General features: G+C 34.8%; 2 protein-coding genes across 2 annotated transcripts; both read right to left on the reverse strand.

Annotated features, from left to right (window-relative positions):
• Positions 1-1,816: 1,816 nt before the first annotated feature.
• On the reverse strand, positions 1,817-14,781 carry LOC116301089 (F-box/LRR-repeat protein 5). The gene is made up of 8 exons (XM_031710089.2): positions 14,686-14,781; positions 12,324-12,662; positions 11,592-11,684; positions 10,528-10,982; positions 8,941-9,136; positions 8,375-8,457; positions 6,064-6,321; positions 1,817-5,690 (listed from the first exon to the last, which is right to left on the reverse strand). Exons 1-8 carry the CDS (start codon positions 14,773-14,775, stop codon positions 5,462-5,464), a joined length of 1,743 nt encoding a protein of 580 aa, XP_031565949.1. The 5' UTR covers positions 14,776-14,781; the 3' UTR covers positions 1,817-5,461.
• Positions 14,782-18,552: 3,771 nt separating this feature from the next.
• LOC116301096 (uncharacterized) lies at positions 18,553-23,060 on the reverse strand. The gene is made up of 4 exons (XM_031710095.2): positions 22,923-23,060; positions 19,834-19,947; positions 19,449-19,564; positions 18,553-18,856 (listed from the first exon to the last, which is right to left on the reverse strand). Exons 1-4 carry the CDS (start codon positions 23,002-23,004, stop codon positions 18,755-18,757), a joined length of 414 nt encoding a protein of 137 aa, XP_031565955.2. The 5' UTR covers positions 23,005-23,060; the 3' UTR covers positions 18,553-18,754.
• Positions 23,061-24,507: the final 1,447 nt, after the last annotated feature.

Here is a 24,507-nt window from a genome sequence, read left to right on the forward strand (position 1 = left end):
AAGTGCTTTTTAAAAACTTACAAGGAAAAATAATTCAAGATTCTAAAACCTCTCATTTTATTTCAATTTTTGGATGTAAATGTAATTTTTGAATATAAACTAATGGATTCATATTAAAATGAAATGGAATCTTGCTATCTTTCAGTTTAAATTTTTTTATTTTTTACGTTATGCCATATAAAAGAAAAGCACATTTATTCACTAGACTTTAGATTAAAAGATAGTAAATCCAATTTCCCTTACTTATTGTTCATATGGATGCATTCATGGAGCCATAAAACAAAGGAAAGCACAATGCAGAGATTCAGTGGTATCAGAGTTAATAGAGGGGTTAACTCTGGTGGTATCAACCATTCATATCTCTGTGCCAAAAATACATTACAAATTACGATTATATATATCACATATACTATCCATATAAATATTAACATAAGGTGTGAATAATTACAATGATTACTGAAGAAGGCAATCTTTATTTGAGTAAAGATCAGTGTGTTTGCACAAAACATATCCAGAGCCCATTAGGGTACATGATAGAATTATAAGCTTGGTCTCATATCTTAGTGCCTTTGAAAATCCATTGAAATACATTTACCGTCAACCATTCCTATTGAGCATAAAAATTTTTTTACATCAAAAAGTTTATTCTATTCGAAATTTTCACTGTACTGTTATTTGTTTTTATTTGTAATTCAAACATTAAAATTAATGGCATTGTTTGGACAAGCACTCAAGATCTTAAATCATGTGCGTAACACCTCTATTGTCTTTGGGATTGACAGTTTATTGTTTTAAAGGTTAAATGAAGTGTAAGTGTTTTGTCACTTGGGAGGGGATGGTTTTAAATCATTTTTTAAGTGTCATTTGACAAAATGTGCAATTTAATAAGGAAAAAAAGGAAGAGTATTAAAAAAGTGTGAAAACTAAAAAATTGAATTTAAAGAAAAAAGAAAATTAAAAATGACAATTAAAATTGGAAGAAAAGATAAAAAAATATAAAAAATTAATTAAGTAAAAGAAGGAAACAGAAATAAACTTGAGGTGAAAATGATAAAAAGAAATTAAATGAAAAAGAAATAAACCTTAGCTTTAAGGTTAAATAGATAAGATAATAGGATTCTCATAAGATTTATAGGTATGTATAGGTTATGGACATCCATCCACCAATATTATGAAAAATTGAGTGCATTATTTTATTTTACAAAGCTATGAAAAAAATTATATAAATTAACTAGTTTTTTTCCATAGGTGTTACCTATGAACAGTGGAACATAATTCTAAAGTTCTTCTTTCATAAACACATAAAACATGGCTATGAAATTCCCATGAATTTAAATGTGTTTCATAGGTCTTTTGAAAAGCATATGCAAAAGCATATGAAGTAAGCTAAGGATTTTGGTAGTGTTTCCATAGTGCTTTCATATGGTGATCTCTATTACTGCATAATATTATTCAGTAATAGTGTAAAAAAAATCCACACAGACAAAGATAAGTATACATGTTCAAGCTGTAATTAAAGTTTATTGTATCCAGATGTCAAGATAAAGCTATTTAGCCATAGGAGCATTGTATAGTACATCATATATCTCTGAGGCAGAAATTTAAGAAGCCGTTAAATATTTTTGAGATTAAGGAAAAATTTTAGGGATTAAGGAAAATGAAATCTAATGGATAAAAGAAAAAAAAAATTGATAAGACATGCCTTTTGATATTAAACCAGAAAAAAATGCTTTATCTTTAATATAGAAGTTTATCTTGCTCATCATATTTCAGGAGAAAAAATTGCTGCCCCCCCAATGAATCAGGGAGACAAGGGGAGAGGAGGTTTATCTGTATTTTTTATTTTAAAAAAAACATTTACCATAAAACAAACTGTCAACACTTTTTAGCGTGACTGTGTTTGCCCAATTCTTCCAAGCCGAGGGGCTCATGTATAAGATACTATAGCTACAATGCTGATATGAGCCATGCAAGAGCTTGCATTATATTGTTGTGGAGGGGAGTGGGGTAAAGCTCAAATTAACTATTTGGGAGGATAGGGTCCCACAGGCTAGTCGCAGCACACTTACTCAATCTGTAGTTCTATTAATTTTTTTTCTATCCAGACTTCTGTATTAGGGTGCTCGCACTAAACCTGTGAAATACTAATTTTTAGCACTAAATAGTGATAACTAAACAATAGAAAACAAAGGATTCTGTATGAAAGAGTACTAATTAGTACTAATTATTGTGCACAGGTTTAGTGCATGCACTCTAACAGTAAGTCTTTGGGATGATGATTATATTTGTCTGAGTAGTTTGAAATATATAATTATAAGACGTGTAGTTCCAGAAATTATCCATACCTCCATGGAGGAATTTTTTAAAGGACCCCCCTACCCCCAAAAATTCCAATTTGCCACCATACAAACTCTGCAAATTTGTTGTTTTTCTGACCCCCACCCCTTTTAAATCCCAAATTCCTCTGTTGTGAGGGGAGGGGGTTGGACAATTTCTGGAGCTACACAATTCATACTTTGCTTAAGGACTTCTGAGGTTAGATTCCCAAAACTATATAGAATTCAGCTATAACTTAGATATTGACATATGTTTCATAGCTTTTTAATTAATGCCTGCCAATAAAAAATACAAATTTAATGAGAAAATTTTTTTGTAACCCTGAGTGAAAGACATCTGGCAGTCAGCTACCTCAGGGCATATATTGATCATAAAATGAAACAGTTTTAAAGTGTAGGTATAATCTTTCTTTAAAAATGTAAAGCCCATTTTGTATATATTTTGTAGGTTAGAGGGCAAACCTTTTAATCTAATATTAGACCTTTTTAGCTGGGGCATATGTAATTCCCTAGAGAATAACATAATCTTTTGCTCCGACGAAGGACTAGCGTCTGAAACATCAGTAAGTTTTTTCATCTTTTCACAGTGTATAATTTACCTTTTTTTTATTATGGTTTCATTAGAAACACCGACGCAGCTCACACTAGTTTTTAGCTGCTAAGTTATCTCTTCTAATTTTTAAATGTTTAAATGTTATCCACATTCATGTGTCTTCTCGTTGCACAACTGTTAAACAAAGAAATTAAACTCTTGGGAATGGCAACACATGGTTTGAAATGGGAAAGCATAATTACACCCAGGCTAAAAATGTCTATCAGCCTTGAAAAAATTTTTTCCCATTTTTATTTATTTTGATAAAATAAGCTTATGAAAGTTAAATAGCATGGTCTATATAGCATCAAGGAATATATATTTCAAATGAAGGTAATATCCTTGAAAGAAATTTTGCCAATAACTTGCGCCTCTACAAACGTCCAAAAATTGCACGTCAACATATTCCTCTCAAAATATTTCAAAATCTATCCAATAAACTTTCCTTCATATTTTGATATATAATGACGAGCATCACATTTATAAAAAATCTGAAATAAAAAAGGGGGTCACCATTCTCGTTTTTGATTTATCTCGAAAAAACATCTCAAAATAGTTGAGACTGGGGCGAGTCAGATAAAAATTGCAATTTCTCTCATCAAAAATGAGAAAAAAATGAATATTGGTTTTGATCATGGTGCTTATTTAGTTTCCAAAAGAAAAATGCCTAAACAGTTTGTTAGTTCTATGCTTTTAGTTGCATGCACAGAAAAATGAGCAGTGCAAAACAAGGGAATTACCTTAATACTGAGGTTAGGCTAGCCACTTATCAGTTGTAGGATAGTTGTAAAGAGTCAAATCCTCAAATAGAGAATATCTCTGTGAGAATTAGCTCAAAATTAAAACTTAAGCCAAGTGTCACTCTAGCTCCTATATTTAACTCATAATAGCCACATCAAGTCTTTGCACTAAAGTCATAATTGTGAGTATATGCAAAAAATAAATGAAAAAGCCACCGTAAACAACTGTTTAATCTATATTCGAACAGTCTATATTTTATTTAGATATAATATTTTCTTACAACTTAATCTGAAAATAACCTGTATTCAATTGTCCTTTTATCAGTTCATATGTACATACTTAGCATATAACTCTATATTTAACAAGTATTTGATTGGCTAATAATTTAAATGTATAAAACCCAAATTTGGTATCACTCTAACAATGTACCAACGCTATGCAAATTATAAGTATTCTCTTCTTTTGCATACCTTTGCGGCCTAGTTGCACTTATTTTGCTAAAGGCTGTTCAGGCAATGTTGAAAATACCTTGTTTGATATCCAAATATAAAATGAAAAAAGAAATAGAATCTTGAACGAGTTCAAAGTATATTTTAAATATTTCTTCGTAAGTTAATACAATTTCTGTAACACCAAAAGATAGTTTGATGTTCTGAACACACAAAATTAACTCAAAATGAACTGCTAATCCCTATTATACAGATAAAAGCAGGTATAGTTAATATTCAATCGAAGAACGTTTCATTTTGGTACAGTGTTTTGATTGGTTACCCTCCCAGTGGACAAAGCACCATGGGGCACGCAAAAGAAGAGAATAGAGGTTTTGCACCATCACGTGGTCACACCCCTAATACAGCTTGGGCTGCCTGTGGTTAGATGGCAGAACAATACAATCCCTTTGCTATTGGGATTGAATTCTTTCTCATGTAAAACGATTGTATTGTTCCTGCCATGTGACATGGCTGCTGTCACGTGGTGGTGCAAAACCTTTATTGAAAGATTCCTTTTAACTTTGAATCAGTATGAAATCCAAAAATTATGTACTATAAACACAATTCCAGAGTTAATAGCCGCATATTATTTAATTACATATCCCATGGTCTATTGAATTATGTTTTCCATGGTCACTTAAAATAGATAGCGCAAGCCTTGTCTAGGATAGACTCGCGGACAAACAAAGGCTTCGGTTACAAAAAAAAGAAAATTAATATTTAGTCGAAAAACCATATTTCCACAAACTGGAAACAACAAAACATAAGTGTAACAAATTAGCATCACTTTGCCCTTAATTTTTTGGACTGCCTGCATTTCAATTCAGTGATGCATAATTGTGATGCCATTTGTGGAAAACGCTTTTCATTGGTGACTATAAAGCACCCTTCTTAAAATTGTCTTGAATGCGAGGCTAACATGGAAATACAAAAGAAAGGCCACAAATTCCATCGAGGAAAATGGTGATTTCTTTGTATCTAATTGTTAGCCTTGCTATTAATATTTTGAGTATATGTAAATTAATATTAATTTACTAGGGGGAATTCAGATGCAGATTATAGAATTGATAAAGTGCAGTAGATTTCTTTGTGTTGTTGCTATTTTGTCATCCTTAACAATGATTTTTTTCATTAACTAAAATATGAGATTATTTTCATGCGGCTTTCAATGAAATAGGGCAATTGCTTGGTTTAATGGGGGGAGGGTCACATTTGGGAAAAACAACATTTGTAATAGTGCAAAATGACTATATGTTCAGAATTACATTTAAACTATGGTTACCATGGAAACAACACTGGTATTATTCTGCCAGTCGGCAGCACACTCTGTTTGTACACTCCAGGTTTTGGCACCCACTGGCTGTGTCTGGATATGGCCCCTCATAAATATTGTCACAGTAAAAGAACTGCGCATGGTCTAATGAGGGACACACGGACACTAGATTTAGCAGACCTTCAGCCGTCACGTTGAGGCAGCCTGATAAGTCCAGGTACTGAAGGTTTGGTAAGCCACCAAAGCTTGCCAGAGACCTACAGAAAAAAAATGTATAATTACTACATGAAGATATTTATTATATAATAACCAATGAAATATCTATTTTTCTCTGTTTCGAAAAATTGATATCTTCACACGTGAAAATAACATGTTACTTTCACGTGTGAAAATAACACCATTGCGATGGCTATTCAAAAATACATGGAAAGAATTGCCTGAAAAAGCCAAAACATACTTTGGTAATTATATAATAAACAGAATATTCTCTCACTCGTGAGAGATCTTTTCAACACTCGAAGATAAAATTCGTATCTCAGCGCGCCCATATGATATCCTCATTGAATTACATGAACATACATCGATTTCATCCGACATGGAAATGGATATTAAATCCCTACTTTAACTTACATTAGGCCAGCATCAGTGATTTGATAGCACCCAGACAAACTAAGAAACTGCAGCGAACACCTAGAAATGTTGGAAGGATAGTAATCTGCCATACAACCACATGTCAAAGTATACTCATGTACTCCTTCTTCGATGTCAGTCTTTGACGTGTACTGTCCAAGAGATGAGGAAAGTTTGTTGAGAGTTTTGTCTGTTAACAGCTTACAGCCAGAAAGGTCAAGGACTTTTAGCTTGGAGCCTCCACCTTTACGAAACAAACTAAGGCGCAAAGAAAAATATATGTGGAATTAGAATAACCTTTTTTAAAGTGTCTGAAAAATTATAACTACTGCTACTTGGGGCAAAGTTTATTTTTGAGCTTTCACGAGGCATATTCGTCAACGAAACATTGAAATGGCTTCACATTCTTTTCCAATAATTCATTCAATCACAATGTGTAGTTATGGTTAAAGTGCCTATCACCCTTTTTTTTTTACTTTTTCATATCGAAATATAAGTTATTCTAAGAAACCTGTCGAAAGAATTTTTTGATTCTGACGCTTCTTTCTATTTTTTTCGAGCGGTCAAAAGTGCGAAAATAGGAAGATTTCAAAATATGACCGAGCGAGAGGGGAGACTGGGCTAGTGACGTAGAAGGAGCAACACGCTCTTCTTGATTTACAAAGAAATGTATGGGATACTAGGGGGGATACTGAAGACGTCCTTGCGTTTCTTGGGTTTTTTTAGAAGTCCTTGGACTTTTAACTACTTTCTTGGGCTTCTATGAGGAAGTTAATTATCTAAAGATTCCATTTCCAGTTCTCATCAGGATTCGTAGCCTAATTTACTGGTATATTAGTGAAGCGAACACAACCTAGCAAAGCAAGCGAGGTGACTGAAGTGAAGTGATTCCGACCCGATCACAAATATTATCTCATTGGCTGGGAATAAAACTTGTCAAAACCTTAGTAAATACACCAAAAGTACAGCAGCATAGATAGAAATTCCTACCTGGAAATTCCTAGAGTCGTTATAGGGAACCGAAGTTGATAACAGGTAACATTTTACTTGCCATTGCTCGAACTGAGTCGTCTTCGCACCGGACCGGGAATTTATTCCCGGTTTATTAAAGAATAAAACAGTTTTGGTGATTGTGGTAACATTTCAGTGGTTATTAAACTCTTAAGAAGTATTTGGTGCATTGCTAAAAGGGCTGTAATGAATGATTGAGACAAAATTCCCGTACGACTGACACAATAATACTACTATTCACAATATTTTAATTATTTGCTACCGTAGAATGCTCTTCAGATTTTTTACCTTTATCGAATTTCCCTCAATAGACGATCGTTTTATCTTTAAAGATAGGTATGGCTAGATATTGTGAGACAGGATAGAAAACTGATAGAATAGAAAATATTATATTTGACTATGAAGTGAAACCATGTTGACCTGCAGAGTAACAGTAGACTGATGATGCGAAGTGTCACGCACCCTTACATGTAGTTCCTCGACTGAACTACTACAGTATAAATATATAATGCAATTCATGTTTAGATATTTTGAAAACTGTTAAGCCATCTACATTGAAAAAGATTTTGTGAACTACCTGGAGTTATTTCATTGTTTCTGTTATTTACATTTGATGTTTCTGATTTGGAAACGACCTGGAAGAATTTTGCGCGGCACGGACTCACATATTCATCCATAAATACATCAGATATTAATAAGAATAATGCTAAAAAATTTATGACTTAAAGGGTGTAGGTACATGTAGTGCTCAGAGTTACTGTATGTGAAATCTATAAGTTTTTGAAGCTAATTTATTACACTTGGTTCTGAGCGTGACAGCCTAATATGAGGTTTTCCCTAGGTTGCGTTTAACTTCTCGCTGCTTTTCTTTTTCTTAAAATAATTCAAAAATAATATCATTCTTGAAGTCTGAAGTAATTAACATCCTCTAACCAGAAAAATGAGGTCTTTTGAAAGCGTATAAACGGCAAATTGGTCATAAATACCAGTGAAATCTAGAGAGAATGAGGAAACATCTAAACCCAACTTACTCCTCTTACGTCACAGCCCAGTCCTCTAGGTTATCATTTTACGCGGCCAGAGTCAAAGAAATGCCTATTTTCGCACTTTTGACCGCTCGAAAAAAATAGAAAGAAGGGTCAGAATCAAAAAATTCTTTCGACACGTTTCTTAGAATAGCTTATATTTGGATATAAAAAAGTAAAAAAAAAAGGGTGATAGGCACTTTAAAGTTGTAAAGTATGGTAAGGCTACAGACATATTTTGGCACTGATAAGAAAACTCCATTCTGAATATTTACCCTTTAATTCCAGAGTCTGTGACAGTCGTCTGAGCAAGATTCAGATGTTCCAATTTTGGACACAGGGACAAAATCTTGAACACCTGGTTAAAAACAGTGAAATCAACGTCATTGAAGACTTTAAATGGCAGTCCCGTCTCTCCACACTTCATCATTACTAAGCATCTGGGTATGAGGATTTTAGGGGGTTTGAAATTGGTGCAATGTACCTCGAAGGGGACCCGAGTCCTATTGTACAGCACGAGTCTACGGGCAAAATCTCAAATAAATAAATGAATGAATGAATGAATGAATGATTGAATGAAGAAAGAAAGAAATAAATAAAATGGTGGTGCCATCCCTTCACACTTCATCATTACTAACCAACATGGGAGGGACGTAAAAGAACCACTGTGGATGTAAAGAAACCCTGGCAGTGACCACCATCAGTGCCTACACCTCATACTAACCATCTCTCTATCTCTGTAAATTGCGTATAAAAAGCAATCTGAAATTCACAACTCAATGTAAAGCACCTTTGATTATATTCATTTTCATAAATAATACATAATTAAACATATACTAACCAGCCCATTGCTAAGTAAGGGGCAACAACCAAGACTTAATACTTGGACATTCTTGCCGACATATGGAAGTAAATTCTTGGCCATGTCCAGCATTCTCCCTAACTGAGATCTCATGGTACGTGTCCTGCTTGTGCCATCTGTATCTTCATCACTGTCATAGGATTCATCTACATCTGCATCTACATCTGCATATGAACTGCAATGCAAAAACATATCGAGGATAATAATAATAATAGTAATAATAATAATAAGTATATGTAATAGGACTCCATGCTGTCCTATTAAGAAATAATTGGACGAGAAAATTCTGAGGACTGACAAAATTGGATGAGGCTGTAGGCCGAGTCCAATTTGGCAGTCAGAGGAATTTTTCAAGTCTAATTATTTCTTGATTGGGGAGCATGAAATCCCATCCCCTATTAATTATATAGCTGCCTAATTAACCCCATATCAACAAGACCTGACCAATTAAGGAAATAATTGGACAGTTACCTATATGGGATTAATGAGAAGCTGTATAACTATAATAATAATGGTAATAGATTCTTAAAAGCGCATAAAACGAGTCTATGTGCAATTTACAATAATTTTGAAGACCTATACAAATGCAAACTAATTTATCTATTTATCTATCTATCTATGTAGTAGGTAACAAAAATTAATTAGAATAATGGTACCATGTGGGACTACTCCCCACCATGAGCTGGTGGTGCGAAGATATGAAGTTAATCTTCGAGTGGTAAAAATATTTCACGAGTGAGAGCTGCAAATGAGTGAAATAATTTTCAACATGGGAAGATAAACTTCATATCTTCAAGCCAACATGCAATTTCCTTTTATTATATAGTAGTAGGATCTTTGCTATTCTTAATTCCCACTAGAGTAATATTGTGGATAGGCCAAGAAATGTTCTGGTACATATACATGCCAGGGACGGATCCAGGAAGTTTAGAAGGGGGGGTGACCATAACAAAGGTTTTACCAGGAATTCGAGGAAAAAGGGGGTGAATGTTACTAACAATATGCTGAGAAATTTGAGCAAAAGTTGGGTGACAAGTCATCTATATTACCACCCCTAGATCTGTCCCTGCATGCAGGCTATCAGGAAATAACTTGGAATAACTGCCTTAACTGTACTTGGAATATATTGTTATATTTTTACTACCATTTTCTTTGAGTGCAACTGGCAAAGTTTGTCTCATTCACAGACTAGCATTTCAAAGAACATCGATTCTTTGCATCCTGATCTTTGTCTTTGCAGCCTTTGTCGACCTCTGAAACTACCAATGTCTTTCGTTCCTTCTTCTCTAAAACGTCAGGTACATTCTCTATTCCTCAGAAAACTGAACTCTGTAGCTCTGCACACCCTGCTCTAATTTCATAAACTGCAAATCTGTCACTAAGTAATTATTATTATACTAATTTCTATTACAGACTGTATTTCCATTTTCCTTCTTCTAGGAATTTTCTGTTTGCATATTGCTACATTGTTATAGTTTTTATTTTTTTCGTTTTATGAGTTACATAACTGAGAGGTTTAAAATTATGTTACCCTCGTAAAATAAAGATTTAAGAAAACAAAATTACCTTCTTAATTGCAGTAATCTTTCAATGTCTTCCTCCAATGTCCCAAATGATCCTGGACAATTACAATCACAAGGATCTTCCTCATTCACAACACCAAATCTCCAATCATTCTGGAAGATCCACCGGACAGGATACAACTCTTTCCACAACTGCCCATCTCTGGCTAACGTTGACCAGCTTTTACTGACCTGGGCAGCACGGCACAAGTCTTTAGGGTTCAGATACGAGAATATCTTTAATGTCACTTCTGGGGGAAATTTTAATAATATGGGTTGGGATTTGAGTTGCGTTTTAGTTTTTTGTGATGAACATGGTACGGCAAGTGGTCTTTCAGGTGTCTGTGCGACATCCACAAGCGTTTCATTATCTCCACTTTCACTGTCCGAAGAACTCCACTCATACTCAGAACAAAAATTGTTGTTATCTGTTTCATGGGAAAGAGCTGAAGAATGGCTCTAAGAAGCAAAAGAAGGAAGATTATTACTAAGTCATTTAGAATGCTGATGCATGATTCTTTAATACTTATTTATGAAGTTGCCAACTTTTTATAATAATAATCTTTTTAATTATACTTGGATTTGAGAGTAGCAGAGATTGCTAATAATTTAATCAGGGTGCTTTCCATTAAGTCGAACCAACCAGTCTGAGCAGCCAGTTCTCAAATGGTTTTTAGAACTTGGTCAACCAGTTCTATAGAACTGACTCATACCATTTGAGAATTGGACACTCGGACTGGTCAGTTTCACTTAATGGAAAGCATCCTCAGAGTCCACTCAAACGCACTGCCACAGAATTTCAATATTTTAGACACACAACTCTCAACTCATATGCTGCTTTTTCACAGAGGGAGGAAAACTGAAGAGCACAGAGAAAACCCTTGTGGGAAGGAAGAGAACAACACATCAAACAAACTCTATTCACAAGTGGCAACCACAGGCTTGATTTTGGACCACAGGGCTCGAACCAGCAACCTGATCAATTGGACTCACAGTGGTGAAAGACAACACACTTGCAGCATACGCCACTCATGTCACACAGTTTTGATTCTTCTCAACTATACTTACCTCAGAAAAAGCAACATGCAAGTTGACCACTTTTTCTTTGATAATTTTGAGCTCCTCATAAGAGAAGTGTTCCATTAACAATGGCTGGAACACCTGGAATAACGAGTGATAACATGAATTATAAGAAATAATAATGATAATAATAATTATTATTATTATATAGCCAAAGAATGTGATCAAAATCTTTATATACAGTATCTAAATATATTTGCAGCAAATTAATAAATAAAATTTTAAAAAAAGGAGAAAAAGAAAAACTATAATAAAGTATACTATAATAAAAAAAATATCTACTAATGTATATCTAATAATAATAATAATAATAATGATAATAATAATTGGAGGTTCTTACATGTATATAGCGCATTTATACGTGTACATATCAATGCGCTTTACACTGTAAAAGTAAAAGTACCATCACTTTACTGCCGTTATCTTTGAAGGGCGACCCGAAAAGTTTGACGTCTAGTTCATAGAATTATTTTAAAGACTTGTGTTTGACTAACCAGAAAAGAGGTATGTCCAAGCTAAAAATAATTGGGCAGGTCATCATGACCTGTGATTAGCCAGCTGTTATTTTGAGCCCAGAAGACCAGCCAATTTAGTTTTAGCTCAGTCATCCATGTACCTCTTTACTGGTCAAAATGTCTGGCAATTTTTGCTAGATATTGTCAATGGCATAACATTGTTTTTAGCCCTGTTTAATGCTTGCATGCATAGATATTTACTCACTTCCTCCTCATGCCTCATGTGTGGAAAGAAATCTTTCTCAAACTCATTCACAGCTCTTCGGAGCTTGCTTTCATAATTGAGTACGTTTAACAGTGTCTTTTTTCGTTTAGCAGTTTTAAATCCTCTTTTGATCAGGAACAAAATCTCCCGCACATGACTGTGTTTATGAATGTCTTTGACTATGGCTGCGATTTGATCATTCGTGAGCCGCAGCTGGAGCTTTCCCATAATGCATTTGTTTTCTACTTCTTCATGATGCTTGAGTTCTTGGAAGATGTTATTAAACCGTGATAAAAGACCATACAATGAACTGTTGTCTTGAAAATTGGTTGTAGAGATCTATGGGCAGAAAAATTAAGAAATTAGATAATGTATTAGAGTACAAACACTAAAAGTGTACAACACTTTGCACTATTCAGTAGTAAATAGTGCTAATTAAACAATAGAAAACAATAGGATTAGCATAATTTAGCAGTATTTAGTGGTATTTATGTTACACACTCATAGTGTTTGTACTCTATTTATTATTCATTTATTAATTTGAAGATTTGCCAAAGGCAGGTAATTAAGTATAAATAAGTAGCCCATCCCACAGATACAGAAAGAAAAAAACTGATTACCTATTATATGAAAATGTAGAATATTGTCTATAAGAAATTAATGTAAATTAAGTTAAATTTTTTATTATAATATAACTAGATTATTACGCCCCCTCTGATTGGCCAAAAACCAATGAACTATTTCCCCATGGGCTGCACGCTTGCGCACTCTGATCTCAACGGACGCTCTCCTTTTTTCTCTAAATTTTCGAACCCGATTGCGTCAATAGCGCGCGCAAGAGTGAGATGGGTGATATAACGCGCGCTCTGATTGGCTGAAATGCCTACGAACTATTTGCCCATGGGTCGCACAGTAGATTTTTGGTCATATTATAAATCAGTTAGACGACAAAAAAGCGCTCGCCCATGGCGATATAGACGCACTTGAGAAAATATAAAGAACTCTTAACAAGCTAGAGTGTCACTCGGCTTCGCCTCGTGCCACTCATTAATTGTCTTTATATTTTCTCTCGTGCATCTATATCGCCATGGGCGCGCGTTTTTATGTCGTCTAACTGATAATTGATTAACTAAGTAGAATTTAAATATATAGAACGGCAACTTATATACACCTACTTGCAAGAACATTGTCATATGAAAATAGAACATTAATGATTTAGTGGGATAGGAATTATGTTAAAAAACAAAAGAAGATCACTGAAGCTGAACTTTATCTTTTGTCTTTTAATGTATTCCTTTGTCACTAAATTACTAATGTTCTGATATCGTATGACAACGTTCTTGCAAGTAGGTGTATAGCCTGTCTATTATAACATACATATATTTACACTGTAAATAATTCAGAAATTTGATACATTCTGTTTTTTATTTTGACAAAACTGCTCGTTTTAAGGGAGGCAGGGTCAGGTGACCTGTTAGTGCAAGTCGTCTATTTGCATTAATTATATGAAAAGTGAAAACAATTGTATATTTCAATTTTAATGAACAAAAATTTTTTAGATAGATATTTCAATGGATTTAAAGGCATTCTAATTTTATGAGAAAACAATTCATTTTAATATTAAATAATATGCAGAACTGCAGGTGGTAGTTTTAGATAAAGTAAAATTGGCAGCGTTACATAATAAAGTGCTTTCATGGTTGAAAACTTATTACATAACTTTGTTCCTTCCGTAGAAATTGTAGTTTAACTCTAAAGTAGGAAGCAATGATACTAAATTCAACTTGTTTAAGTAAGTATACAAGTTCAATCTCATTTTGAACTGCAGTGTGGGCCGATGAAAAACAAATTCTAGGTTAATTAACCTTAATAAGTCTGAACTTCTTGCCAAATGTATTCGCGTGGCGAACTTGCAAGAATAAATGCTCAGAATAAAAAGGGTTAAAAATTGAAGAATATTTTATAAAATCAAGGTATAAATATTACGTTTGAGGAAGGAATGTCAGTAAAAACATCTCGAAAACCGAAAAGCAAAACAAGAGATAAGCTGAACTTGCTACAGGAATACAGTTCCTAACTGCCGTCCAAAATAACGAAACAGTGAGAGATAATTCCATTTTTAAGTAACCCAACGAACAAATTTGTTGTAGTATTCAAAATGTAGTTGTTGTATTCAAAATCAGACGCTATATTGCATCGAAATTTATTCAAACGAAAATACAATATTCGTCAAGTCGAACAAAAACAACAAAAATTACTGCGACATCGTGACAAAGTTTTGCGATTTTAGACATCTTTCTTAAAGCTACAGCAATACAAATTAGTAGACATAAAGTTTAGGCATTGTAGATTTATTCTTTACCTTTTCTGTGGCTTCGCAGACTATCTGTTTCATGCGAATGTGAGGTATTTTGAAGACATCCACCTCGTCTGAATACACGACAGCCGCCATTTTGAATCTGACGAGGGAAGTCTTCGAAAGGTCTCATGGGTAATGACGTAATTCCGCGACGGAAAAACTCAAAATGGACGACGACGACAGAAATAACAAACTGATTCTATACTCGGCAGTTAGTCGGCTATATGTCGTTGTTGTCGCACCTTTGACGACGACCGAAAAACGAGGGAAAACTACGATTTTTAGAATCCGCAGAAATCCGACAGAACGTAAAATAAGTTTTTTTTCTGACCAATTTTTCCCCACTGAATGACAAACCCCAGAGCCTAGTTTAAGCTACCTGTGATTTTATGCTGTTGTTTGCTCTGGTTTAAAAGACGTAAATATGCGAAAGTTGACGTTGATTCTTAATTTGATTGAATGTATTCACTCTTGCACGGGTTCGTCTTTTATTCAGAAATTAAGTGTCTCATTTGGCAATTTTTCTTTTTTCTTTTTTACTTTTCCTTTCCTTTTATTGCTTTTGTTGTTGTTGTTGTTGTTGTTGTTGTCTTTGTTTTGTTACCTAACTCATGATCAGTCCAATCAAACATTCAGTACTATTGTCGTTCGCACGGGCTCCCTGTGTGTTTAAACGTTTGGGCTTCCTTTATTAAAGGCCAGGTCTCTAGGCTAAATCCAAGATGTATATCTGGAGGTTTTGATTTACATTTTTAAAGCTTCAAATGGCAGGGGAAAACACCAAAAACGAAATCTTTGTTCACTTCCAAGGAAGGTAAGTTTACCAAATATAGATAGGGAGTTTCAAAGCAAACGACAGTTTTGTTTAGAAAACTGGCGTTATTAGTCTTGTAGTTTGTTGTCATCCAACATCGCCGCGTGTCTTTGGCTATTTCGTTCTTTAGAATGATTGAACACCGGCAATCAGTTTGTGTAATGTTTAATGTTTCCAAGTTATGCAAGTTTGTTCCACGACCATCCGCGTGCGTGAGTTATTCACTATGATTGTTAAGCTAGCTCATCATACAGAATGAGTAGGAGGAGGAGCCCGGGGAGGGACTCCCTTATGAAAGGGGGCGGGGGTCCTCGTCGTGGTCCTCGTCGTCCCTTTTAGGGTTTGAAATCAGGGTTTTGGTCCCGCTTAGGGTGATAACGACGGGAATGCGCACCAACTGAATTTTGTGGTCCCTTTTAGGGTATAAGATCTACAAAAAGGTAAGCGATTTGTATATAAGTCGTCATAAATTCTCAGTTAGAGCAGACGGCGTTTGATGCAAATAAAATCAAGAAACCGAACAAAAAAATGCGTAATCATCCCAAAATACAGGTCCCCTTTAGGGGTCATTTTCGGAATTTCCAACGAGGACCCCCGCCCCCTCTTATAAGGGAGTCCCCCCCCCCCCCCCCCGGGAGGAGGAGGAGGAGGAGGAGGAGGAGGAGGAGGAGGAGGAGGAGGAGGAGGAGCAACAATAACAAAACAAATAAAAATCAATACTTTTATAATATTGCATAAAGATGATTAGGAATAGTAACGCATTTTATCCAAATAATTATATGAACATTTATATACACAGAATATATATATGTACGTATGACGTGTATGTATGGAATATGTGAATATAGATATTATGCACATACATAAACATACGTATATATTCGTAACTTATTTGGAACTAAGTTGATGTGCAACTTTGTACAAAACGCCAAATAAAATATGTCTGTCTGTCTGTCTGTCTGTCTGTCTGTCTGGAGGAGGAGAACAACAACAACAACAACAACAACAACAAAAACGTTTCCAAAAATTTAAAGTCAGATACAAATAAGCCGACAGCTGGGCGAGTGACGTCACTATACTTTTTAATTTTATTTTTCATGTTCATTCACCCATCAGTTTGCAGATCCCGCGTGCGTAAAATAGACGAGTAAAGAGGTTATAAACAATCAGAAGAAATTGGTAGTTGGTGCATTCGAGAGTTTTTCACCTTTCCAGCGTATGTTATTAAACTTGATTCTTCATTCTCAGCAGGAACACACCACGCATGTTCACTGTAATTAGACTTCTTATTTCAATAGCATCGTAAAATTTTTTAATTAGTTGTGCGTTTAAATATCAGTTAGTTATACATAGGTACTGATTCAAATATTTCTTCAGTTTCGTTGGATCATCCATGACGGATAGAAAAGAAAATCGTTTGAAAATTTGAAAACATAAGACTGAGATGAAATATGAAATATGGATTCGAACGAGTCAAACTGCTATTCATCGAGGCCTTATTTCGATCTCGATCTTTCCTCATTTCGTATATCAATGTCTATCTTCTACTCATTAAGCGGAGTAGCCGCGACGTGCTTGAATTATCTGATACTTCGAGTAATCTGGAAAACGCCTTCGTTACGAAAATCCTCGTCAAACTTACTCCTAGCAAGCCTTGCACTGACAGACTTCTTGGTTGGAGTTACAGTTCAGCCCTTGATGATCCTTATAAACATTACAGCTATCGAGAAGTTGAGAAAAATATTTTGCATCATTTCTATAATAGGTGAAAATATGGGATTCTGGCTAGCCTCGATATCTCTTGGTACTTTAGCACTAATCAGTATTGATCGTGTGTTGGCTGTTAAGCTCAAGACCAGATACAAAACTACTGTTACAGCAAAACGCGTGAAAACAGTTCTCATTTTTTCATGGGCTTTGGGCGGCTTTTTAATACCGCTGAATTACATTGTAGACACCCTATCTAAGGTTCATGATTTTACCATGTTCTTAATAGGTTCTCAGTGGAACTTTTGGCCTGCTACTCGTGATCATTCTTTGCTATTCGCTGGCTTTTCGAACACTGACAAAAATGACGTCCTCGGTTTCTCAAGAATCACTTCCAGAAACAACAAGCAACCCTTCTTCATCGGCTATTTTCGATGTGCTAAAATATCGAAAATCACTGAAGACGATGCTCATCATATTGTTGACAATAATACTATTTTATGTGCCATATTTTGGAGTTATAGTTGGGAAACTTGTTATTTATAAAACCGATTTTTGGCGACAGTTTTCTACCACCACTCTGTTGAAGTTTCATGCAGTAAGCGAGTTTATGGTGTATCTAAATTCTACGGTTAATCCTGTTATCTACTGTGGCGTTTTCGTGACCTTCGTGAGGCAACAAAGAATCTAATTCGAAGTACTTTTAGTTAAAAATCCATTTACTTCTTGACTACCATCAAAGATTTCCGGAAAGAAAGAAATTTGAATTCAAGTGACTCTTGGACCTGATGACGCTTAACGCTGAATAAGGAGAAAAAGGTTGTTAAAGTAATAGTGCCTCTCTAATAGACTTTTCTATTGCGAGAAAGCTTGAAAAACCAAAGTAAAATTGAATGTTTCATAGTAAGGGATTTGTATCAGAAAATGCACTGACCCAATCCAACATTTGTCTAAAAGAAATCCTTATTTTATTTAAAAATATTTCTTTCTTTCTTGACATTTCATTTCTGATGCTCGTTTTGTGAAAACTGCTTGTTTTTGGATCACGTGACCTAGTCAACCATTGGTATGGTTTACACTTATAACGGAGGGGGTGGGGGGGGGGTGGGGATGTCCTGCGATGCGTGAGGAGGTGTATATTTCAGGTTGGCCAAGGAGGGCCAGGTTAAGTAGCGACTTAACTCTATTATTCCCCAACAACTTTTCCTCTTTACTAATCTAGGACCTAAAATCTAATCTAGGAACTAAAACTGATATAAATCAGCCCGGAGGTTGCCTTATAGGGTTCGACCTGAGACGTTGTTTTACTGAGAGCTCGATAGGATAAAAATTTGAGTTTCCAACTTCAATTTAAATTCCAGAGGTTTTTATTTCCATGTATTTACTAGATTGATAATACAGACGTTGTCTCTATAATAAGTTAGATAGCCTGCGTGCAGCCGGCCTCTAACTAACTGTTAAGTACTATGTACTATACGAGAGAAAGGTTCGGCTGCACGCAGGCAATAAGTTAGACTATATGAACAAAAATTGATCAATTATGGCGTATAATTACGTCACTACGTAAACTCGTTTTTTAGCCATTGGGGAAGCTCTTGGTTGACTTGGGCTAATTAAGCAGTCAAGACATGTGTGATAGACTCGCCTTGTTTTCTGAAATCAGTAACAAATGAAAAGTTAAAACTACTTTTGGGCTCGCTCATTCATAGTCAAGAGCTAGACCAGCTACGCGACATCTGTTTTACCTTCTTGACTATTACCTTCTTGAGTTCATTGAAGCTATCGGAAATGAATAAATTTTACTCCAAGTGGCTCTTGAAGAAACACAAAGCTCAAGGTCCATTAATAAGTTAACTCTCACACTGAGAATTTTTAAAAAAAAGTTGTTGTTATATATATTATATTGATGACCTCCTATAATATTGACAGAGTGAGCTGAAAAAGGGAACCAACGAACCAACGAACCAACGAACCAACGAACCAACGAACCAACGAACCAACGAACCAACGAACCAACGAACCAACAATCAGAACAATCAAGTAAATGCGTAAAAAGCAAACAAATGACAAATCAAAGAAAAGTGATAGAGAATAAAGGATTCAATATTAAGTAACACACACACACCACAAGGATTCATCAAATTAAAAAACAAGAATGAATAAATAAAAGTATAAATGTAAAAACAAACACAAACACTCTTATCACCTTATAAACTTATATGTTGCTTTACAAATTTTTCATTACCTTTTCGCAGCCAAGGACACCACAGGTTTGACTGCATTCATGAGCAACATTAATCTCGTCACATCTGTCTTTTTGGGAATCACACGTCATCATGCTCTCTGCATCGTAACATTCATCTGAACAAATTTAAGACATATCAGAAATTATTTTGAGATCCTTTAACGAGATCCTTTACTTTAGTATAACCATACGAAGATTCATTACGCCAGGTGTTATATCATCCGAGAAAACTTTAGTCGAAAATTGACAAATGTGCAGACATTTTGTATTTCTGGGGTATGACGCTAATTTGATTTGCGGTCGCCATTTTGGCCTTCCGATATAGGATTTTCTTTGCATGTCCCAGAAAGTGATGTCTTGATATGCTGCATCTATACGTACTTACCGCATCTTCCACATGTTTTACGGCATTTTGAATTCCATGGCACCTCATTGCATTGCGATTTATCAACTTGAACTTGAGCATCGCACAGTTTTTCTTCTAAGATATCCTGACAGACTGAACAAGTTTCGATATTTTATTAGCGACATATCCTACATTATCGGGGCCCAGGGGTAAGAGAAACGAGTGACAGGACTTTACCCCTGGGTTCCCGCGAGGATGCATATCTAGGGGAGTAAATCTCGTAGAGTCGCATAAACCGTGAAGAGATCCGATGATTTTTTTGGGGTGCAACGCTTGCAGAAGTGGGAGAATTATTTCTTACTGGTGGGGGAAAAAATCTTAAAACGAGCTAAATTCAAAAAATAACCACGCAGAGCGAAAGAAGTGCTATTTCTCAATGATCGGGTAAAATGTCGAGGCTTTATTTCACGTTTCAAAGATTTTATTAAAATTTTTGATGAATCTCCATACATTTCCTTATAGCAGGACACCACAGAAACCAAGTTTGGGCTACCTGTGGTTTGCCCCCCAGGCAACTCCAAGAAGTCACGTGATTGATAGTAAGCATATCTACGAGGCATGCTTTGTTATCGTCAACCAACATTTTGGCTATGACGTAACATGCACCCCAAGAATTAAAAACACAAAACAAAACAAAACAAAACAAAACAAAACAAACAAACAAACAAAACAAACAACAACAACAACAACAACAACAAATAAAAAATAAAAATCTAAATAAGGCGTATTGGAAAAAAAATTAATAGAGTATTAACCTAAAAAGTTAACGTCACAATGCCGAAAATAAAGGTTAAAGTCGTAGTTACAAAGTTTTTACCAATGAGAAATATATTTATAAGCATAATTGAACTTCTGTAATATTTAGTTTTACTTTATCCGCATTTTCATAAAATAAGCAAATCAAAATTTCAGTTTTGGTTCAATATCGTTAATTTATTTATTTACGTCAAGTGGTTCCGCGCTAATAGGGGCCGATTATAACTAATTAGTTCTTGTCGGTTTCAATGTACAATTAGCTACCAGTTAGTTCTTGTGATTCACGTTAACTAATTAGGAAGAGCTGGTTTCCAAGCTACAGATGTTTTGCACCGTTATGTGACCATCATAGCAACCCGACATATTGGAATAATCGCCAGTATCTTATCTGTCATCCAACATAGCTGAACACGGAAAAAGGTTTTTCCAATGCGCACATGACACTTAACGGTCGCTACACGGACGTACGTTCGTGACGTTTTCTAGCTATGGTAGTTCGTTAGTGTAAGCATTCTTTTTTTTAATTTTATTTTTCATGATCATTACTGAGATGCACTGCGAAAAATTGAAACCCTGTTAGACGAAAAATACGAAGCACTAATGTAAAAAGAGACCATATAACCTTTTAAACAAGATGAGAAAACCAGATTCATGATTATCTTAGGGGTTTTTCATCTGTTCAGACAATAAGATGCAACAAATCTTTCAATGCACTGATTACCGCGACAATAAACCACGATAACAATGTAATCTGTGTCAACGAATCCTTCACTAACCAAGACTTGTCATTTGAGATTTTAAACTTTTATGAATGAATAATATTAGTATTCGTAATTAGGTGATATGATCATTGCACTAATTTGGGGTTTGAAAAAAGATAGCTAATTTGATGCATCCTTTAATGAAATGTTTAAAGAATTGATTTCTTTATTGGTTGTTATAATCACAAATAAAGAATATTGACAAACCAGGAGATTCCTAACGATATCTTTACAAAACAAGATATATTTTTAACCATTAAGAGTCCGTCGACGTACCAATTACGATTCCATCTGGGCTTTTTTTTGGGATAATTAGCTCTATTGCGGTGACTCGTTTGATCGAATTAAGGTCATTCAAGATAATAAGCATCAGGAAACAGCATCATGACCTTGAATAATTGTGAGTGTACAAAAGAGTCCTATGATCTTGAAATGGGAGCTGGGATTCGCCTTTTTGGGGGTTGGGAAAATGGGATCTTATGCACTGGGAGTGGTATTCACAAAGAAAAAAAAAAGATCAAAAATATGGGATTGAGATTTGAGTAAGACATAGGCTTGGACTATGAGGGACTATGGGATTTAGTAAAAATGGGCGCTGGGAAATGGGATTAAGGTCCCCCCTTTCAGGACCTTTTTAAATATAGGATAAGATTAAGTGTAGGATTGATGTTGTAGGGTAGAGCAAGTGTTCTAGCTACTGTTTGTAAAACTCGTAAGCAGCTCTAGTTCCTCTCTACAGACAGCTGTTATTTTCACTAGTTCACTCGGTCAAGTGAAGAAAAAACATTGTACCAAAAAAAAACTGAAAAAAGTAGATGGCGACATTTGCCAATATGATCAAAACCTCATAAAACATAAAATTTACGAAGAAAAACATAAATACGACATTACTGATTGAATTTGACCAAAGTCGTCTGGCAAAACGTGTTCAGTTTCACCTGATAGAATATATCTATAAAAAACCATTACTATACACCAAGACCAATACAACTTGAAAAACATGCATTAAAGAGCGATAAAAAAGAAACTTGCTCTTGTTTTAAGGAGTTTTTATAAAGTTTTTGAATTGTGAATTTTAGAAGCTTCAATATTGCTGCCTTGTTTACTCTGATCGATCACGTCAAAAAAATGCGAGTCATTGTTCATTTATAGTTCTACTAGAAAAAAAAAGCTTCAAGTTGTACAAAGCAAAAAGAAATTCCCTAAAAGTCTTGATAACTGAGCTAAATAACTCTTATAAACGAGTTTTATCGTCATGTGTAGAATCAATTTTCTCCGTGTCTACCCTTGAGCTATGTCTGTGGTTGACGGAGAGGTCACTTTGGCCTGATTGATCAAAAAAAACCCCTACTTTTTCAAAAAAACTTGGTAACATACAATTAAATTGTTGTACAACAAATTCATTGTCATTGGCTTCTTAATAAAATAATCTCAGAAAAACGATATTAAAACAAAGCAGAGATGTTTTTTTTTCTCTCCTTGATTTTTCTTTTTTCTTTCGAACGCAAGGAACAGCAAAGGTCAAGAATAATAAAACGTAGTTGCACGTACCCATTTCAGAAGACGCATTCTCCATCGTTATCACCATCAAAAGTATCAAAAACAAAGATGTTTTGACTAGAAAATCCATCATTTTGGGTTTTTGGAAGATTGTGGTTTGCTGAAGAGGCGTTTTTTTAGAGTCAGCGAAGATCTAGCCGAGAGACAAGCCAAACGATTGAGTTCAAGTTTAGAGACTGACTGATAGCTGCTTAGTGAGGCTTAGCCCGACAAGACCTACTCTTTACGCTCCTTAGGCAAATTAAAAAGCTGTCAAGACTGATGTGATTGGAGGGAGATATAAAGCAAGTAGTGTCAACAATATCTTCAAATTGCTCATTAGTTGACACGCTACGATACCGAGGGGCTTGTTAGAGATACGTTAACTTTTTAATTGTTTGTAATTCTTTTTCAATTCAAATATATATACATATACATATATATTCATGAGAATCTTTGTGGATAGGAAATAAAAAAAGCAGCGTGACAACAACAACAAAAACAAAAGAAAAAAAAAAAAAAAAGGAAAAAAAAAAAAAAAAAAAAAAGAAAAAAAAAAAAAAAAAAAGAAAAGAGAAAGAGAAAGAAAGAAAGATTAAAAAAAATTGAATTTGGAAAAAAAATTAGGCTTTTTTTTCTGAAATGGATATCCCATAGTTTATGAACACTTTTACGGTTAACTCGTTCATTACTTTTGAAATTTTTGTAAAAAAAAAAAAAAAGACCTTTTCGCAAGCAATTTGATGAATTTATGGCATCCTAAAGGATGAAGAGGTTAACGAACTAATTAAAATTTAAAAAAATCACTCAATGAGTAATTGAAAGCAGGATTCCTATTCACCTCTTGTGCAGCCATAGCAACCTTGGGTAATGTCCCGAATCCACTAGAGCTTTCTTGTTTTATGTGACCTAATTCCATTAATGTCTTCCTTTTCTTCTTTCTCTTATACCCCATTCACACCAAGACTTAAACATGTTTTAAAGTGGTTTAACTAAACAGGTTTGGAAAACTATCTACGAACACTGCACAATATTTGGTGAAATAAGGCATGTAAGCTATCCTTTTGGCTTGCTCTGACAATATTTTAGAAAGCTTCATTATATTGTAGGTTTCTAGTTTCTCAATTTTTTTCCTAATGAAAACATAGTTTAACTAAACACGTTTAGGTGTGAATAGGGTATTATAGTTATATCCATACAGATAAGGAGCCCATTACTATTAGCACAATTTTTAGAGGGAAGGGGGTTTTATAGAGAAATTTTAAACTACAGTACATGTAATTAGCATATAAAACGGAAACGGAAGTGAAATTTGCTGTAATGTAAATGAAGTTCCCGACACCTGATTGTCAAGGTGCTTTTGCAAGTTCTTGGTACTTCCCTTCTTCGACGCCAGCTTTCACCGCTTCGTCATCTTGCTCTTTTTCGATAAAGGTGGCCTTTACTCCTTTGGAAGTAAAGAAATTCACTTGGTCTTTCATAAGAGAAACCACAGGTGAGATTACAAGATTAATCGATCCACTCGACCTTTCCAAGTGATCGAAAACAAGTGGAGCTGTTTGAAAAATCAGTGCCCGGATTTCCCAGAGCCAGTGGG

This window comes from Actinia tenebrosa, unplaced genomic scaffold (genome assembly GCF_029948245.1).
Source record: "Actinia tenebrosa isolate PJP-AT-01 unplaced genomic scaffold, QUT_ActTen_1.0 PGA_scaffold3__52_contigs__length_22856419, whole genome shotgun sequence".
Classification (NCBI taxonomy): Eukaryota; Metazoa; Cnidaria; class Anthozoa; order Actiniaria; family Actiniidae; genus Actinia; species Actinia tenebrosa.

What these genes read in the sequence shown, in the direction of transcription:
- LOC116301096 (XM_031710095.2), bottom strand. Translation starts at nt 23,004, where the DNA reads ATGATGGATTTTCTAGTCAAAACATCTTTGTTTTTGATACTTTTGATG. An exon ending in TAAAACATGTGGAAGATGCG is followed by an intron (nt 19,565 to 19,833) that starts GTAAGTACGTAT and finishes AAATTTGTTCAG; the next exon opens with ATGAATGTTACGATGCAGAG. An exon ending in GTGTCCTTGGCTGCGAAAAG is followed by an intron (nt 18,857 to 19,448) that starts GTAATGAAAAAT and finishes TACTGATTTCAG; the next exon opens with AAAACAAGGCGAGTCTATCA.
- LOC116301089 (XM_031710089.2), bottom strand. Translation starts at nt 14,775, where the DNA reads ATGGCGGCTGTCGTGTATTCAGACGAGGTGGATGTCTTCAAAATACCT. An exon ending in TGCATGTTGCTTTTTCTGAG is followed by an intron (nt 10,983 to 11,591) that starts GTAAGTATAGTT and finishes TTTGCTTCTTAG; the next exon opens with AGCCATTCTTCAGCTCTTTC. An exon ending in ATCACTGATGCTGGCCTAAT is followed by an intron (nt 5,691 to 6,063) that starts GTAAGTTAAAGT and finishes TTTTTTCTGTAG; the next exon opens with GTCTCTGGCAAGCTTTGGTG.